Raw genomic sequence first — 20,365 nt, forward strand, 5'->3', positions numbered from 1 at the left:
AGCACTGTAAGCTGCCAACTGTAACACTCTTGCATCAGCATAGTTATCTTATTAAAAGTATTAGTGGCCTGAGTCATAGTGTTTGGTGTGTCTTTGTGTCATCAGATTTCACCCTGTCAAAACTGACTCACTAAAAGCAGTCAAAGCAGCAGCCACAAAAGGCTGTCTGGCACGTCCTAATAATATAATGCCCCCTAGTGGAAGAGGATTGTAGTTGTTTGGGCAGGTCCATTTAATAGATAGCTGAGAGATGACTTTACCAGAAGGAGAGCCTTCTAGTAGACGAAAAGTCTGTCTAGCAGGTATGAAAGGAGTGTCACTAAAGGAAGTAACACACTACATACACCAGAGTGCACCCAGTTCAGCAGTGTGTCCCAAAACAGGCAGAGCATAAACAGAAGGAGGGAGAAAATGTAGAAAGAAGGTATTGTGCTGCCTTGCTACATCACGGAATCATTACTCAGTAATAATATGTTTCTCTCTGTTATCTGCCTTTGTAATTACTGCATCTCTCACTCTCTGGAAACAGTACTGGAGTACTAGAAGCATGTGCAATAAATCATCACTGTCAGAACACACACATACTTAAAACAAACAGTATGCAGTGTCAGGGTTTCAGCTGTTATACTGTAGGTTCACAGCATTAGCTATTTTGCCAGAACAAAAAAGCCTAAAACAATTAGATCAGAATATTCTGAAATCTGAAAGTATAAAAAAAAAGCCAAAAAAGTACATGACCATTTCTTATCCAGGTTCTGATCCCCAGTCTAGGCAAACAAAATCTGAATTGTTGCTTCAGGAGTATTAGGCAGTAATGTAGTAAAGGCCGAGAGTAGGAACCCCACCGGGATCTCGGGCCTGGGTAGGAACCCCACCCACATCTCTGACCTGGGTAGGAACCCCACCTACATCTCTGACCTGGGTCTGACCAGCTCCGTGGCAACCAGAACACCCGCTTCACCTGCCTGAAGGGATGATCCCCAACTCATCACCCCCTCTCCGTCAGGGGGTGGCAGCCTCCATCACCACAAGTGGAGAAAAAGAAACGTACTGGTTCTGACTAAAGCTCCATGCATCCCAGTATATAGTATATATATAGTATACAGTTCAACATACAACTGTACACCATAGCGTGAAGGAGAACATTCATCTAAACATGTCAGGTGGTTAATAATGAATGACAGCTATTAAGAGCAGCTTCACATGCATGATCATCATTAGCCTTCATTTACTGAAAGCATCAATGGTGTTATGGAGTACATACAGCTTCATAAGACCCACTCCTATCCTTGAATGAAAACTAAATGTTCCATCACCAAATACCAAAAGTGTGGGTGGGTCTACCACAATGCCACACGGAGAAAAAGTCTGTGGATCTGTGATGAAAAGTTCATCGACAATAATTGGTTAGAACACAGTATTTATTATCATCACAGCATTTATTATGATGCTCATCCTCATCTCTGACGCAAACTGATTACACTGCAGTGTCATGGCTGACTAGACTGGAAACTTCCATATCCACTCACACACAGCTTCCACCCCCAGGGCATTCAAGACAGAATGGATTATGAAACAGCCCAGATTACTGAGGAAGCATCAAAAGAACAGACAAGAGGGGTGGAGTAGGAGACGAAAGACAGAAGGAAGAAAGGAAAAGCTTTTCCATTCAGGGATGAATGAGTCTGTGGTGCCCTGCAGCATGGGCACGATACTTCAGTTTACAGCACCATAGTACTACACACAGTCCTACCTCTCCAGACTCAACCATCAGCTAGAGGCCACCAGAATCAATCAACTCAATCAACCAATCAATCAGAAGGGGCAGAGTTATAAAAAAACCATAAACCTTCAAACCTCCACCCTTTATTTCCCTCTTTTTCTATTATCTGTTGGTTTTTCCATCCACCCATTGCTCCCTCTGCCCCTCTTTCTCACCTTCTTCAAATCCATCCCTGAAGGAGGCGGAGCGACTCATGGTGCGCGTCTTCTCGTCCAGTGACATACAGGAATTGCGTAGACGGGTTTCACCACAAGAGTCCACTGTGCTGTCCTGATTGGATAGGCTGTTGTTGCGTAGGCTAGCAAGGTTGATCTGGGCAGCTGTAGTGGGACTGGCTGCAAACCCAATGAAACTATGTGTTAATAGTGACAGATGCCTAGAACACCACGGGAAGGACTTTTTACCCATTCCAAAGCTGGACATGAATTTCATACATTTATATTTCAATGTATATCCTAGCTTGGATTTCTATACAGCTGTGTTTCTTATCAATCTAGTATCAGCTATCCCCTATGCATCCACTGCTCTATGTATCTTTCTTTGGTAATAGCACAGCACAGAACCTGCTACCATTATTACCAAAGCTAAGAGCCTAAGTATAAGAGCTGTTCTGTTGTTAGCTGCGCAATCCAGCACTTTTGGCACTAAGCATTATATCAGTATATCAGTCTTCAGCATTAGAGGACAGAAGAGCTAAAGGGATAAAATTTATTTTTGATGGCAACGTCCCAGGTACACTTAGCAAAAACCAACAATTTTGTGTTTGGTAGCTTTTACAACCTGTGTCAGTACAATGCGGGACTGATAATAAAACGTTTAATAAAATCAACTGTCTGTAGAAAAACTGCAGACAAGGGAAATGCATCTAGGCTCATAAGGCTCTATGTTAACATTAATGCTATTAGCTTGTGGTTTGAGGTAGTAGAGCACTAGTGTTTCTGCTACTGAGAGCTAATTGGTTGGTGAGATGATGTTGGCGTATCAGAAATGTTAACAACCTACTGCCCCAAACCCTTTAACTATATGAAAAAATACATCTGTTTTTCAAAGTTAAAGCACTCAGTTCAGCCCGATTCATTTAGGCCACACTCAAAGACCCCTCTAGTGTGTAACAAACCCAGAAGACATTAGAGTGGTAATTCTCCTTTCAACAAATTCTGTGGCATTGCTGTTTTTTTCCAGCAGCCAGGTTTCTCTCAATGCTCATGCACTATAGTTGTGATGGGTTTGTGAAGCCCAACTCACGTCTGCATGCTCAGAGGAAGAGGGAGATAGGATGGGCAGTGGCTCATAATCAAAGGACCAGGCCCTCAAACCGGCCGGGTTCAGCAAGGCGGCTTTTACAGGGTGAGAATGGTACTGTGGTGCTTGTGGTATTTTGTAAAGGTATAATAGGTCTCCTTTTAAAGTTGTTGTGTAATTCTTCATTCGTGTTTTTGTTCTGTGTGGATATTTAGTATAGGTAAGCGGAGTGTGTTTCTTCTGGTCGTACCAAGCTGGGCAAAGTTGAAGCGCGTGCCCGATGGTGACGTCAGGCTGGAGCCTGTGGAGAACGGTGAATTGCTAGCAGAGTCCTGCAGTCCACCAGCGGAATGTGAGCGTAGCCAATCACGTGCCTCCTCCTGACGCACCTGTGGTGAAGGGGTGTACCTGGGGGCAAGGTATGCAAGATACTCTCCAGTCAGGTCTACGCATTAAAACAGCACAACAAACATGAGCATAGTATGCTTGAAACTCATCTGTGATTATAACTAATATGTCCACTATAAAATTATTTATTCATGGGAAATTATATTCACCTAGAAATTAAAATGGAAATATTTAAGATCCCATACTGAAAGATCATGGAATACTTGGCCCTTGCAGTATCACATAGGTCACTTCTTACAGACATAGCAATGGGTTAAGCAGAGGAAGCAAACATGGACAAATGAGTAGCTTGTTCAGAGTTTAAGCTGTAGGAGGAAATGTGACAATACAACAGAACTCAAATGGAAGGGTACAGTATAGAATATGTTAGCACAGCAAACACACACAACCATTTACACGCACGCATACCCATATGTGCACTCACACAAAATATGGCAGCATAAAAACTAGGGATGCAAATTATCGATTAATTCATTAATCGTTAGTTGATTGATCTTATCGATCGACTTTCGATTAATCGATAAGCGGCGTTTTTCACCTGAATTTCAGTGTTTCAATAGGGCCTTTAAAAATATCAGCTAAATGGTTCACTTTGTTCAAAAAGTATATATTATATTATGATAATTATATTGTATTATATGATATATTGCTCAAGTAATTATGCATTAGGAAATTTTTATGGTATAACAAAATACATTCTTTCATTTAAAAAGGAATAAATTAAGGACTGGCTCCGTTCTTGCATTTGAAACATTAGACATTAGACAAAAAAAAGAAGAAATTAAATAGAGAGCCAAACAGAATATTATTGAGCCTATGCTTGGACAATGTTTCTAGCGTTGTAGTGAACACATGCTGTAACACGACCGGAGAGTGCCCAAGTCTCCACAACATCATTGAGCTTGTCAGCTAAATTGTCAGCGGTGTGTCTATCCGACGTGTTCGTCGTAATCAGCACTGCAGATTTTAGCTGCCAGTTCTCGTCAGTGTAGTGGCACGTCACGGTAATGTAACTTTCTGTTGTTAGAGCCGTCCAACAATCTGTTGTAAGGGCTACAGCAGTAGCAGTAGCTAGCTTTGTTTTTAGCTCACTCTTCTTTTTTCGTAGCGAGCTTCGAAAACGCCTTCCCAGTGTAGCTGTGATTTTAGGTTGACCAGGTGCAGTGGTGATATGCAGGACAGCTGCACGGTGTTCAAATGATAATTGAGTGAGCTAGTGGAACTGTTGTACTTCAATACCGCATTACACAGAGAATATTTGACTTCTTTGCCTAAATTAACAATGTTGAAATTGTAGCGACTACTACTCCTCGCAGCGAATTCCCTAACAGACAGGCACTTGGCCCTTTAAGTGACACTGGGGGAGCGGAGAGAGAACGGTGCTATTGTTTGAGTTGCGTGGAAAATAAAGTTTCCCTCCTCGGGATTTTCTGGATTACGCAGTTTCTGTCTTGTTTCCCGAACCCGCTTCAAAGTGGTCCCACACCGCACGTCTTTTCGCCCGCTTCATTTTGTTTTCCACTCTGGTCTTTCGCGACACGTGTTCACTTCTCGTTCTTACGCTCTGTTCAAGTTACTACAGTAGCGCGCTCTAACGATTAATCGTGATTAATACATTTTGATCGACTAACCTCTTGATCGACAATTAATCGAAAGTCGATTAATCATTTGCATCCCTAATAAAAACAAAATGGGTCTATGGGTAATAATTATGGAGGGCAGGTACAGCCATCAGACATTAAGGGAGAAAGAAAGCATCAAAAAGAGAGACACAGAGAGTCTTAGAGTGGGGGAGACACACAGAAGGAGAGAGAGAGAGAGAGAGAGAGAGAGAGAGAGAGAGAGAGAAACGAGGGGGAGGGAAGAAGCGCGTGACAGAGCCTGTGTGTTAGGGGTTAGCAGGGTTAGCATGAGCCTCTAGCAATTCAGTACCTGAGTCCCTTCTTAGGCAGTGTGTTCCTATCACTGTAAGAGTCACTGGAAGAGGGACGGACAGACGCATAACAAATGCATTGGAAAAAAGAAAGAAGGGGAGGGGGTGTTGTTATGAGCTGTCCATCTTATGGGCTTCTCTCTCTCTCTCTCTCTCTCTCTCTCTCATTCTTTCACTCACTCACTCACACACACACGGACACGCACACCTTCTTGTAAATTCAGGTTAAACAGGGAGCATACAACTCACACAAACGAGTGTCTAACAGCCTTTACTTTAATAAGGTTTAGAAAAGCTCAGTTATGCAAACGAGCCACCAGGGGGAGTCAGTAGAGCAACAGTCTCTCTCACTCACACACACACACACACACACACACACACACACAAGCCATAGGTGTTCTCCAGCAACGGTGAAGCACAGACACCTTTACCTGTCCTGTTTCCGAGGCAAGGTGTTGCGGTTGAATTTGGGACTAGCAGAGGGAGAGGACAGGGGACTGGAAGAGGTAAGGGAAGACAAGACAAGGAGAGGACGGGTTGGCACGGGACAAAGAGTAGAAGAAGAAAGATGACACATTACTGAAAAGGAGAGGTCTATGCTATAGAACTCTAGACCTCAAAGTTCAGCCACCGACATACATCCATAAAGGCCGTCCATGTATGAGTGAATCAGTTGCACCCTGGAGCATTAAAAATACGAGGCTCAGATAACACTGGAATATGCTGCAAAAGACAGCTACTCACGACCAATCAGATGAGACCCATTCAAGTACCCCACACAAATAGCATTTCCAAAGGTCCTGCTCAAAGTTCCCCACCCAAATCTCCCACCTGCATGCACGCAGAACCCTCAGCTCCCAGCCCACCCAGCCTCACCTCTCGGTCTTGGCACTGGCGGCACGGGTGAGTGGGTGGTGGTTGTCGTCACGGTGATGTCCGCTTCCCAGCGACATGTCAATGGACTCGCTGCTGGTGTGCATGCTACTGATGGAGGGGTATCCCGGTGCTGATGAGCTGCTGGCCGTGGTGCCCCATGTGCCTGTGCCCGTGGAGTAGACGGAACCGGGGCTGGAGGCCTGTTCGCTGCCCATGGGGCCCGCACCTCGCCCTCCGTACAGGGGGCTGCTGCCTCCACTGCCTGGCCCCCCTGCGGACGGAGAGTCCAGGGACCCTGTGGCGGGCAGGGTGTGATGGCCCAGCGTGGCGTGAGGGTTGGAGATGACCACAGAGTTCTTCAGACTCTCTGCAGTGGTGACCGGAGCCTGTTTAGGAGCTTTACCTCCAAAGAGTCTGGAAATGGCAGGAGGGGTGGGGAGGTAGATGAAAGAACACTCAGGATACGACAAGTCTGTGTTCTGGATGATACGACATATGACAAGTCTGTGTTCTGGATGATACGACATATGACAAGTCTGTGTTCTGGATGATACGACATATGACAAGTCTGTGTTCTGGATGATACGACATACGACAAGTCTGTGTTCTGGATGATACGACATACGACAAGTCTGTGTTCTGGATGATACGACATACGACAAGTCTGTGTTCTGGATGATACGACATACGACAAGTCTGTGTTCTGGATGATACGACATACGACAAGTCTATGCTCTGGATGATACGACATACGACAAGTCTGTGTTCTGGATGATACCACATACCACAAGTCTGTGTTCTGGATGATACCACATACCACAAGTCTGTGTTCTGGATGATACCACATACCACAAGTCTGTGTTCTGGATGATACCACATACCACAAATCTGTGTTCTGGATGATACCACATACCACAAGTCTGTGTTCTGGATGATACCACAAGTCTGTGTTCTGGATGATACCACATACGACAAGTCTGTGTTCTGGATGATACCACATACGACAAGTCTGTGTTCTGGATGATACCACATACCACAAGTCTGTGTTCTGGATGATACCACATACCACAAGTCTGTGTTCTGGATGATACCACATACCACAAGTCTGTGTTCTGGATGATACCACATACCACAAATCTGTGTTCTGGATGATACCACATACCACAAGTCTGTGTTCTGGATGATACCACAAGTCTGTGTTCTGGATGATACCACATACCACAAGTCTGTGTTCTGGATGATACCACATACGACAAGTCTGTGTTCTGGATGATACCACATATGACAAGTCTGTGTTCTGGATGATACCACATACCACAAGTCTGTGTTCTGGATGATACCACATACCACAAGTCTGTGTTCTGGATGATACCACATACCACAAGTCTGTGTTCTGGATGATACCACATACCACAAGTCTGTGTTCTGGATGATACCACATATAACAAGTCTGTGTTCTGGATGATACCACATACCACAAGTCTGTGTTCTGGATGATTTTTCCGGCCTCTTGTGGTGGTTCTGCATTCAACTTTAGGATTAACCAATATCTACAAACCACTCAATTAACCATTTTAGTTTGTGTGTGTGTGCATGCGCAGATGCTACTCAGGTGGACATTATTTTTACATTCCAGTGCAGTCTGAGTCACTGTCCAGCTGTTTGCTTATCAAAGCTACATGTTTAAAACCTCTAGAGATAAACAGTGGGCAAGATGAAAAGGGTTCTTCTCATCAAAGACAAACAAAGCCAGGTGTGAAATGGGAGTGGTGTCTCCGAGTCATGACCTCATCAAAGAGTGCCAGGTCCAGGATGTGAGACCAACTCTGATCCCAGAAACAAGGCAAAGACATGAAGGAAAATACACCCCTTCTTCTATTCATCCATCTAGGATGAACTAAACACATGACAAAGTCTAGCAGAGGTGGGGACTGGCCTCTAGAAGAGTAATGGACTTTGGGATTAAGGACACTTTAGAGCAGTATTGAACCAAACGCGTGTGTCATGCGGAACCAAACTGTGTGACATGCGGACATACATATAAATGGGTGAATGAGTGTGTGAAAGAGAGAGAAGTTTAACAACGTAACATGCAAACGTGCAATAGTTTCATTAGACCCATTTTGTGAGTCCCTTTGTGTAGGACCATCAACCTGTGTAGAGTTGGTGAACGTTGTAACATAAGTGTACCAGCACAGAGTGTGTGTGTCTGTGTGGAGTAGGAGAGTGCGTGTGCGAGTGAGACAAAGAGATACCTGCGTAGAGTAGGTGAGGACACCTCTGTGTATTTGGTCCCCTGGCGCGCAGTCTGTGGAATAGTGGCTGCTCCTCCACCTGAGCCAAACACACAACCTCTCAGGTTGTCCATCTCTGAAGATCCACCCTTCTCCTTGTCTGTCTGATTGGCAGGCATCCCATTGCTTCCATTGGGTTTTTGGGTGGGCTCTCGCATTTTGTTGGCTGTGACAGTGGTGAGGGCGGAGGCTCGGGTGCTTAGGCCTGATTCAATGCTACTGGTCGATGAGCGGTTGCCATTGCGGGCAGCGGCTCCAGAGCGAGATGGGCGTGGCAAGCTGCGATACTGAAGTGTTGACCTTGCACTAGCCACCAGGTAGCTGTCCTCTTGGGTCACTGATGAGCCCTCTGCTGCCCCCTTCAGGCCACCTCTTCCTCCTCCAATCATCAAGGCAGATGATTTGGGGATCTTTCCCAGGGTGGCTGAGCCACTAGTGATGGTGGCCCCACTGGCTGTCACCATGCCGACACTGGAGGTTGTAACTATGGTGATGGAGCCTGACCCAGAGCTGGGTTTCTTAAAGCCGAAGGTGCTGGTAGGCATGCGGGTGGGGGCGGAGTCTGAGTTGCTCCGTCCGGTGTCGGAAGGGGAGCGGTGAACCCCGTTTGGGTTTGATGAGAGGCCGCCTTTCTCTGACACCTTAGCATCATCTGTTTTAGCTGAAGACCAGAAAAGCAGAGACTCTTATAATCTTAAAAGTACAAGCCTACAATTCTAAACAAATAAAGCATAGTGACTGCCAGTGCCACAGCTCACAGGAAAAAGAAAACTCAGTTAAGGACATTATTGAATTGTGTTAAAATTATGTATTTGCTATGCCAAATTTCTTTGACCTAACAAAGGGGTATCATATTTCTTTCGTAACCATTAACTTGGCAAGTTTCTCACCTGCACCATGAGTTTTCAGTGTGCCTGTTCCCGTGGCTACAGTTGCTCCTTTCGTCCGGGGCGCTGTCACGCCCACCTGGGCGGTCATGCCCCTTCTCCATGACCCGGTATGAGAGATGGCGGCAGGCTTCCTTGCTGACCCGCCCTTGTCTGACTCATCAGACATGTCTGATGGGTTCCGTCGCCATTTCGACCCGGGCTCCATTCTGACGCCGCTGTCGGACCCACCGTCTGACCTCTTGACGTCGTCCCCCGACCAGGTGGAGGTGCGCTCTACGGCTGAATGCTTCTCGGCATCCGTCTGTGGCTGTGAAGAAAAACAGCCAACTCGGATGTCTTTTCCTCGATCTCATATGTCCTAAAGCAGTTGTTCCTAAGGGTGCTACTAGGAAAACAGCTGATAAAATGTGGCTCAGAAAATGTACTCAGAATGTTTATTTCCACTCACTCATTAGCATTTACTGCCTCTAGACAAGTAAATATGCCAAAGATGATCCCTTAAATAAATGATTCCTTAACAGTAAAAGTGGGTTGTTGTGATTGTCATTGGTGGTGGGCCTGATGGACCTGGTGGCACAGAGCAGGGCCATTTTGGATTTATATTTTTAAAATTGCAGCTTGGTTTAAAAGTGAGTTTGGAGGGGTTGGAGCCAGATCTCCCTGCTGTGCCTCCTGGAGGTGTCATGGGATTAGAAACATAGACGCCTTCCTGATGACCCCTGACAAGAGCTTGTGATGCTGGGTTTTCTGGTATGAAGTGAACTGGGCGATATTTGACATCCTGTGTATAATTTCAATTACATGAATATTCATCCTTTGGTTTAAATTATCACAATCAGGGAATTAAGGTTGTTAGACAAATTGAAGATGGCTTCTTTAAGCTGCACATACAAAGAATTCTGAGTGAAGTATGTGCTTTTGCATGTATTTCATTGAGTTTTGCTGTTTGTACAGTTTTGAGAAATTCACTTGTTGTGATGCCAATGTAAACCCTGATATGAGAAACGTACCAAATCAACTGAGAAAAAAACTGTAATAAGGTTTGAGTTCAAAGTTCAAGGGAGTGAGGGCAAATGTATTGCTTGTCTCTGTTCTGTTGTCTTACTGCAGAGGTCTTCTTCATATTGGTATAAAGCGTCAATCTAAGTCAATCTCGTATTTAATACAGTCACATTTGCCATAAATCAGATTTCCTGAAGCATAAAATCTTTTGCCTTGAACCAGAGTTCCTGAAGGCTTGAGGTAGTGAATTTTAGTGGAATCTGAATGACCTTAGTTTTGTTCAAATATAACACCCGTTTCTATGGAGTCAATGACTTCACCACCCATTCAACAAGAGAAATGGGAGAGGGTCCTTATACGACATTACTGAAGAGAGAACTCGCCAGCAGCCATGCTTATTCCCACAGTGAATATGCAAATTAGCCAAACGTACCAATGTGCCTACTAGTTCTACAGTTTTGATAAGTGACAAGTATCTTGATAAGTCATTGATCTTTGATAAGTTTTGTATCTTGACAGCTTAGAGGTGTTGAGTTCTGAGAAAAGTGAATCAAACCACTAGTTCATTTTTCCTTTGATGTTTTTAATAGGAAGGTGAGCATCAAGACTCCCTGGATTCAGTTGCTCTGAATCAGCTGGTTAGACCACTCTGACCTTCAGGCTTCAGATAGCTGACAGAGACCGGGATTCAGTGTTTAACTATTTGGTTTTCAATAAGGATGATTTACTTTTTAAAACATACACAGCCATGTACAATAGATTTTTTTTATGAACACCTTGCTGAGAAGTGCCCATTATAAACAATTCTAGCCTTTTGGGTGTGAAGTTCTCCTCTGAGAACAAAAGTGAAGAGGTTTATTTGTACCACTATGGACCATTTGGTTATTTTTAAACAGTTGTTTGCTTTACCCCCAGTGTGTGATTTTATGTTGTTGGGTATTTATGTGTTTTCCATTACCTGTTGCACTTGTAACTGTTAGGCGTGGACCTACACATGTGCAGTATAGTGCTTTTGTGTGTGTGTGTGTGTGTGTGTGTGTGTGTGTGTGTGTGTGTGTGTGTGTGTGTGTGTGTGTGTGTGTGTGTGTGTGTGTAGGGGGGGAGGTATGTTTCTCACCTGCCCGCTCAAAGCTTTGCGTGATGCAGCAGGTGTGTTAGCATAGGAGCTGATGGAGGAGCTGGTGTTGATGTCATCAGTGTCGATCATGTCACTGATTCCACTGCTGACGGAACTGCTGTCGTCCCAACTGACGGAGATATAAAGGGAGAGAGTGAGAAAGAGACAGAGAATGAGTGAGAAAGAATGAGCATAGCCCATGGAGAGACCGTATAATAACCTCCTTCAGTCTTTAGACATCCTGCAGCATACATGCACCCACCACCATTACCGTATTATACATTCACCCATTACCTCCTCCTTCCACAAGAGATCAGAGGAAAGCCCCAAGTGGCAAAACCTCAATACATACAGGGAAATCATCAAATCCACCAGTGCACACCACTGGTGTTACATACAATGTCTCTACCTCCTACAATCTGCCACACAGAAGAACATAAAGAGAAGAGTGAACAGGTCTTATGGAGACCAACCAGAGCCATAGGACCCAGGCAAGAAGAGGAATTACCAAAAGATTTTGTTTACATCAGTCACTTTCACACACCCATTCACATCAGTGCATTCACACACACACACACACACACACACACACACACACACACACACACACACACACACACACACACACACACACACACACACACACACACAAATACACTCAACAACCCAGCAAAGACTGTCCTCTGAAGAATGTGGAGAGAGAAAACAGCTGGTTCAAGTATTGAGGGTGGTTTATGAATCTGGAAGCCATCTGACAAACAATACTCAACATACACAAACAGCTCAAAGCCTCTGAGAAAAAGTTTAAAGTGTGTTAGTATTTCACCAAAAACTGATTCTTTACTAAACAGAACACACAACCATGCCAACAAGAATAATTTCAAAGTGTCATCAACAAAGGTTCTCTAGAAAACAGATCACACACCCACACACAGGCCCAGTTTAGCTTCCATGTGAGTTTAAGTTTCTTTCTGGGAGACAGGAAGATGTCTACTGGTCTGTAATGTACCAGAGCCATTTGGACTCCACCTCACACTCACTCACAGATGCATACACACATGCACACACACACTCTCGCTCACAATAATCTACCTGTCCGCTGATCCTCGACTGCCATGGATACCAGGAACCTGTGTGGGAGACAGGGTTTGGACTGGATGTAGATGCCTCATGAGTTGGTGAAGGTCGTTTTAGGTCGTCTTTCTCTCCTTTGTAATCTCTCACTATTCCCTAATTTCTCTTTTATACTCCTACCTGATACTCCAAAGAGCTCCTTCTTTCCTCATCTTTCTCTCACTCTATTGCTAAATTCACCCTTCACAAACTTCAGTTCTCTGACCTCTGTCTCTCTCTCTCTCTCTCTCTCATCAGTAATCTGATCTCCACACCAGAGTTAACCTGCGAATTGCTGGAGTATTCAGCAAGGGCCATGCCTCTCCCACACTCCCACACCCACTTCTCCCCCCCTTCACACACACAAAGAGTGGATAAGACACACTAGATGACCAAAGATAGAAAGTGTGAGAATCAGAAAGTCTCTCTCTCTCTCTCTCTCTCTCTCTCTCTCTCTCTCTCTCTCTCTCTCTCTCTCTCTCTCTCTCTCTCTCTCTCTCTCTCTCTCTCTCACACACACACACACACACACACACACACACACACACACACACACACACACACACACACACACACACACACACACACACACACACACACACACACACACACAAAACACTGTAACTGCCTGCATACAGACACACATGCATGGATTTAGAACAGCCCCCCTGAGTGTGTGATGCTAATTAGAGATCAGCTTTCTGAGTGAAGGTTCTTCTCTGGCACAGCAACCTATCATTACTGTCTGCTCCAGCCAAGGCGGCCAACCACACTTAAACAGCATGTCCACAGGCCACCACACCAGGCTACATATCCCTCTGCCTCTACGCACCCCTCCCTCTGCCTCTATGCACCACTCCCTCTGCCTCTACGCACCCCTCCCTCTGCCTCTACGCACCCCTCCCTCTGCCTCTACGCACCACTCCCTCTGCCTCTACGCACCACTCCCTCTGCCTCTATGTATCATTCTGCCTCTACGCACCCCTCCCTCTGCCTCTACGCACCCCTCCCTCTGCCTCTACGCACCACTCCCTCTGCCTCTACGCACCACTCCCTCTGCCTCTACGCACCCCTCCCTCTGCCTCTACGCACCACTCCCTCTGCCTCTACGCACCACTCCCTCTGCCTCTACGCACCACTCCCTCTGCCTCTACGCACCCCTCCCTCTGCCTCTACGCACCACTCCCTCTGCCTCTACGCACCACTCCCTCTGCCTCTACGCACCACTCCCTCTGCCTCTACGCACCACTCCCTCTGCCTCTACGCACCACTCCCTCTGCCTCTTCGCCTTCTGCTTGCTGTCTCACTCAGCTGCATTCAGTCCAGGAGTGCACCGCCCAAACACCCAGACCCCCCCACCCACCCCCCACTGCAAACATAAAGGCAGGAACTGTGGAACCAATCACATTTAAAAGCTACAGCTGGTGCCATGGTTGCAGTATCGAGGAGTTGAACAGGCTCAGGGGGTTAGTGTAGCTTTAGCTACTGGGCCACTTAAGAGCAGAAGTGTCAATTCCAGGTTCAGAAAGTAAAAGTCCTCACAAGGATTTTGCTCAAGCTTGCTAGATTTTCTAATTAGTGCAATCAACACAATCCAGGAAGCCTGAGCAAAATCCTGGTGAGGACTTTTACTTTCTGAACCTGGAATTGACACCTCTGCTTGAGAGTTACACACACATTTGTGGTTCATAACACACACCTGTGGATCCCGTGTATGAATGTCAATGCATGTGAAGTGGACAGTGTGGGCTCTAGTGCACTGATTTCTACAGTGTACATTAGGTCAATTGGTCCTAAGAAGGAAACTACAGTTATGAAATGTAAAAAAATAAACAGAGAGAATAATCAGAGTGTTTGCCTATAGAGGTCTTTGTGTTTAGAATGTTCAAATGCAAAGAGACATTGTACCTCATTTGTAAGCTACAGACACAATTCACCAGAAAGCCAGACAACGGCTAACGACCGCAACACTGCAATGGGAAGACAGCATCTGACCTGCACATTCCAGGTCAGTGGCTCTCTCTGTTGTGTACATCCCTCAGAGAAGTCAGAGTGCAAAGGTCAGGTATGGTAGGTCTTCAAAAGCAGCTGGTAGCCAGTGAGAAAGCTCTAGGCCAGGGTATACTATGAGAAAAGTCTCAATCGTGTGTGTGTGTGTGTGTGTGTGTGTGTGTGTGTGTGTGTGTGTGTGTGTGTGTGTGTGTGTGTGTATTTCTCTGTGTGTCTCAAGGGATCCCAGTGGTGTTCCCCTCCTATGTAATGCAACTGTACGTAGAAGCCAAAGCCTCAGGACCAAAATAAATGGCTCCACTCCCTTGGACATTAGCAGAAAATCTGGTTGTTATTGCAGATCTGCATATAAGGCATGCGGGGAAAGAGATCACTGCTCATGCTCCTTGGGGTTTGGAGAAAGATGTCCAAGTACAACATGGGACTCCATACAACATGCATGAATGTACCAAGACACACACACACTCACACACACACACACACACACACACACACACACACACACACACACACACACACACACACACACACACACACACACACACACAACCATGGTAGCATTGCAAAGCCTGGACACATGTATGCAATTATCCATCATGTCCTAGCAATAAAGCAGCTAATATGACATCACAGGTCACAAGGTGAAGCCCCCTCAAGCATACTGGTGCTTGGCCACTGTGAGTAAACAACTACAGTGACAAAAGGCACAAAGAGAAAAGAGCTCTATTGTGTGAACTGTGGAGCTCATCCTGGAACTCTGTGTGGTTACATACACCCTTCTGTTTCACATCGCCATGGCAGATCTGACCTTTGACACAATCTCAGGCCACAGGGACAGAAATAGAGAAGAGAGAAGAAGAAGGAATACCAGGTCCAAGACAAGGCCATCACATTCCTGAAGAGGACGGGGCATTCCAGATGTTTGAGTAGCGCTCCTGTGGTGAGTGAATGACAGAGCTGTCTCTAATGTCCGAGCCACAAAGACAGAATTAAAAAAGCAATGCTTTTTGTGTGCCATTTTCACTCCTTTTTCTTTGTATTCTTCACTCTTTCTCAAGCCACAACTCTGTAGGTCAGGAAAACAACGTCTGAGTTATCAAAGTGACCCGGCCAGTCTATAGATGTATGTAGTTAGCTATGAGAGAACACACTTGCGCGCACACACACACACACACACACACACACACACACACACACACACACACACACACACACACACACACACACAAAGCTTACTCTAATGCTTATAGGATTCATTTTAGGTAGGTGATGGAATCGATGCACAGGACATATGGACACAATAAAGTATCAAATATAGAAGTTATATTTACACAGTACAAAGAAAATGCACAATCCAGGAGGGAAGAAACAGAAGTATGTTAAATATCGCCCCCTGCAGGTAGGTTTTACTTACTGACACTGGAAACAAAAGACTATTCAACCTCTAGATATAGTAGCTCCACTCAAATATAAAAAGGCCAGATCTAAAAAGCTTGCCCCATGGTATACTGACCAAAATCGAAACTTAACAAATAGCACGTAAATTAGAGCAGAAATGGCAATCTTCTAAACTGGAAGTATGCCACTGTGCCTGGAAGGATAGCATGGAAGGATACAAAAGGGCACTCACTAAAGCACACTCAGCATACTTAGCCTCATTGATTGAGAATAATAAAACAACCCTAGATTTTTATTACCATTTCAAAACTTACAAAAAATCAAGCAAGCACTGAACCTTGGATTCCAGCAAACTTAACTAAGGTAGTAATGTCTTTATGGATTTCTTTGATAATAAAATAGAGAATATTAGACAAAATATAACATTTCCTAGGAAATCCAACTGGTCTGTCATCTATTTGGTTTGACATTGAACAAAATTTTGAATTATGAGAAACGCTTGAAGCTTTTCATCCACTCCCACAATCAGAATTGGAGAAAATAAATTCATCATTAAATTGTACTACTTGCACACTAGACTCAATTCCCTCAAAATTCCCTCAGTTGTGACTGAACCTCTTCTAACGGTAGTTAACTCATCCATTACAGGTCACACACCAAATCCTGTAAACTAACGGCCATTAAACCTTTGATCAAGAAACCTTTAACCAAATCTTGATCCAACTGTACTATCTAGTTATAGACCCTTTCCCAACATATCATTTATATGATATGTTACAAGATCATAGAAAATGCTCTAGCCCAGAAATTATGCTTATTTCTGCATAGGAATCACATATTTGAAAAGTTCCAATCTGAATTTAGGCCCCACCACAATACTCAAACAGCCATAGTTAAAGTAACAAATTATCTCCAACAGATCACAGGATCTTGCTAGAACAGTTAGAAAACTGGGTTGGAATCTCAGGCACAGCCCTTTCATGGTTTAATTCTTACTTGAATAATCACTATCAGTTTGTAGAGCTAAATAATATTCCGTCCAAACGCACAAAAGTGAAATATGGAGTCCCACAAGGCTCCATCTTAGGACCACTATTATTTACATTATATATGCTACCCTTGGGCATAGTTATAAACAAACATGGTGTCAACTTTCACTGCTATGCAGATGACACCCAACTTTACATATCAGCCATAACCTGATGACAAACTCAGTTTAGGAAAAATTGAGGCCTGCATAAGAGATGTTAAATGCTGGATGTCTCTACACTTCCTCCAACTTAATGAAAACAAAACAGAAGTTCTCCTTCTGGGCCCAAAGGCCGCATGACAGAAAATACCAGATCTAATGCTTAATCTCGCAGACTACCCCAATTACACCTGGCTCAGTAGCCAATAATCTCAGCATCATACTTGACTCTGACCCATCATTTGATAAATACATAGGTAATACTACTAGGGTAGCTTTTCTACATCTCCAAAACACTGCCAAGCTAGGAAATGCATTATCACAGCATGATGCAGAAAAAATGGAACACAGCTTTGTTAGCTCCAGATTAGACTACTGTAACTCATTACTGTCAGGATGCTCATATAGGAATCTAAATAAACTTCAAATAGTTCAAAATACTGCATCCAGAGTTATGACTAGAACTACAAATTTCGATCATATTTTGCATTTGCTCCCAGTTAAATTCCGTATTGATTTTAAAATTCTTTTACTGATTAATAAAGCACTGCACGGGCTTGCTCCTGATTACCTCCGGAGCTTATTTCCTATTATGAACCCCCATGTCCACTAAGATCACAGTGTGCTGGCCTCTTATTAGTTCCAACTATTAATAAGGTAACAGCAGGGGGAAGAGCCTTATAAGGCCCCCAACTATGGAATAACCTTCCAGAATGTGTCCAGGACACAGTCTAAATCTTTAAGTCTAGGTTGAAAACTTATTTAGTTTAGTGTTTGGTAATTAATGTGCCTCCTTAGATAAAGGTACAGATCCGGGGGTTCATGAGTAAAGGGTTTTATTGTAAACTGGGGCGCTGGTGCTGTTGTCCTGTCACTGCACATGGTCACTCAAGTTTGTTGACGGTGTAGTGGATGGATGCCAATGTCTCGGAATACTCCCAAGTCTGGGTTACCTACTGGTTCTGCCTTTTAAGCTAGGCTGTAATAATTTAATGCCGGAGTTGCTGCCACACTCCAGAAATGTTTAAATTTCCTCTGTCCTGCATATGATCCCATACAGAGCTAATTTAGCCTCTTTTCTTTTTCCAAATGGCTGCATGCCTGCCCGAGAAACACTGAGATGAAGAGAGACGAGCCTTTCCTGATATCCACCCTGGGCCAGCCACCTCCTGCTTAACCAGCTGTGATGAAGGATCAACCCACTGACCTGGATCCCCCCACCACCCCAAATTCTCCCTTGCTATGGCTGTATCTTCACGGCCCTGGACTACTATTACCAACCAAAAAGAAGTTCAGGACTGAATAGGAATTACATAGAACTCGTGTATAAAAATACACACAAAGATGAGATTAAGATTTATTTATCCTTCCCATTTTTTCTTTGTTTTTGTAACTCTGTAATTGTTATGGTGACTGGCGTTGGCCAGAGGAGGATGGGTTCCCCCCCCCCTGAGTCTTGGTTCCTCTCAAGATTTCTTCCTCATGCTCTTAGGGAGTTTTTACTTGCCACTGTCGCTTTTGGCTTGCTAACTGGGGGCTTGGACTCGGACGCTTTGTGAGAACAACTGTTGTAAAAAGTGGTATATAAATTTTGATTGATTGATTAAATTGATTTACCCTGATCCACATTTAGAAACAAAGACATATACACATAACAAATTGTGCCTCCTACCTGGAGGATACATGAACTGTGCTGGGAATTAACATCACATCTTTTCTGTATATTTCAATACACTAAAATGAAATTAACATGTGTCAATATTTAGATAACACTCAGGAGACATAATCTAAACTAAAACCTCTGATTGCAAATAAAATATATATATAATAATAATTAGTAAAAATCTATTGACTGCAGAAGTGCTGTAAAAGTCATGCAGAGCCCTGTTCTCAGGGATTTCCTCAAATGAGACTGAAATACTTTAATATAATTGATAAATACTTATGATATACACACTTAGTAGCTGCATTATTAGAAATATCTGGCTCCGTGAAAATCTAGTCAAAGTCAAATTTATTTATATAGCGCTTTTTACAACACATGTTGTCACAAAGCAGCTTTACAATCGTAGGGGTCCAGATCCCTAATGAGCAAGCCAAAAGCGACAGTAGCAAGGAAAAACTCCCTATGATGGTGGGGATTAGGAAGAAACCTTGGGAGGACCAAAACTCAAAATGGAACCCATCCTCCACTGGGCGGCCCGCCAGCACAAGTCTGTATTTGTGGTCAAAATGTAGTTCTATAGTTATAGTTCTGGTTCTAGTTCCACGGCCTATTAGTCACAGCCCCTTCTGTGCAGATGGTGAGCCTCAGGTAGGAGCTAGCATCAGCATGTCCTCTTGCGGCAATGGCACATCCAACACCGCATCAGTACATCCACCGGCAAGCACCTTAGTCTAATTTAGTTGAAGAAAACTAGATGCCATCCAGTTTTTTGTCCTGGATGCAGTTCTCAATCTTGAGAATAGTAGTGATATCATCCGGATTGGAAGATATATGGGGCAGTCATGGCCTGGTGGTAGGGAACTGGTCTTGTGACCGGAGGGTCGTGGGTTCGATTCCCAGACCTGAGGCCATGACTGAGGTGCCCTTGAGCAAGGCACCTAACCCCAACTGCTCCCCGGGCTTCGGGCTAAGGCTGCCCACCGCTCTGGGCACGTGTAGCCCCCTAGTAATCACTTGTGTGTGTGTGTGTGTGTTCTAACTGCACAGATGGGTTAAAAGTAGAGGACAAATTTCGATTGCGGTGTAAAAATCACAATTGACAAAATATGGCACATTTAAATTTACATATACGCAACTGAGTATCATCTGCGTAGCAATGGAAGCTAATACCATGCCTTTGAATGATAGTGCCCAGTGGTAGCATAGACAATGAGAATAATATGGGGACCAGTACAGATCCATGTGGGACACTGTATTTTACCTTAGTATGTTCTGAGCATTCGTTATTTACTAGTGCAAATTGGTAACGATCTGTCAGGTAGGACCTGAACCAGGAGTGTGCTTGACCTCTAATGCCAATGAGTGTCTCCAGCCTATTTAGTAGAATATTGTGTGATCAATGGTGTCAAAATCAGCACTGAGGTCTAACAGTATGAGAAAAGAA

At 44.3% G+C, this 20,365-nt stretch overlaps 1 protein-coding gene across 10 annotated transcripts in view; it reads right to left on the minus strand.

The window, feature by feature from the left end:
• Positions 1–20,365, minus strand: part of nav2a (neuron navigator 2a) — a 163,536-nt gene that overhangs the window by 14,651 nt on the left and 128,520 nt on the right. For 6 of the 10 annotated variants that reach the window (XM_077023137.1, XM_077023138.1, XM_077023134.1 and 3 more), the window contains 8 exons: positions 11,546–11,675; positions 9,427–9,733; positions 8,498–9,197; positions 6,243–6,656; positions 5,798–5,863; positions 5,366–5,410; positions 3,276–3,433; positions 1,939–2,118 (listed from right to left, as the gene is read on the minus strand). In XM_077023137.1, coding sequence (XP_076879252.1) covers positions 1,939–2,118; positions 3,276–3,433; positions 5,366–5,410; positions 5,798–5,863; positions 6,243–6,656; positions 8,498–9,197; positions 9,427–9,733; positions 11,546–11,675 — 2,000 coding nt within the window. Of the gene's footprint in view, positions 1–1,938; positions 2,119–3,275; positions 3,434–5,365; positions 5,411–5,797; positions 5,864–6,242; positions 6,657–8,497; positions 9,198–9,426; positions 9,734–11,545; positions 11,676–12,637; positions 12,958–20,365 lie in introns of those variants that run through there. The other 4 variants (XM_077023141.1, XM_077023133.1, XM_077023142.1 and 1 more) reach the window with 3 other exon arrangements.

This window comes from Brachyhypopomus gauderio, chromosome 12, assembly GCF_052324685.1.
Source record: "Brachyhypopomus gauderio isolate BG-103 chromosome 12, BGAUD_0.2, whole genome shotgun sequence".
Taxonomy (NCBI): domain Eukaryota; kingdom Metazoa; phylum Chordata; class Actinopteri; order Gymnotiformes; family Hypopomidae; genus Brachyhypopomus; species Brachyhypopomus gauderio.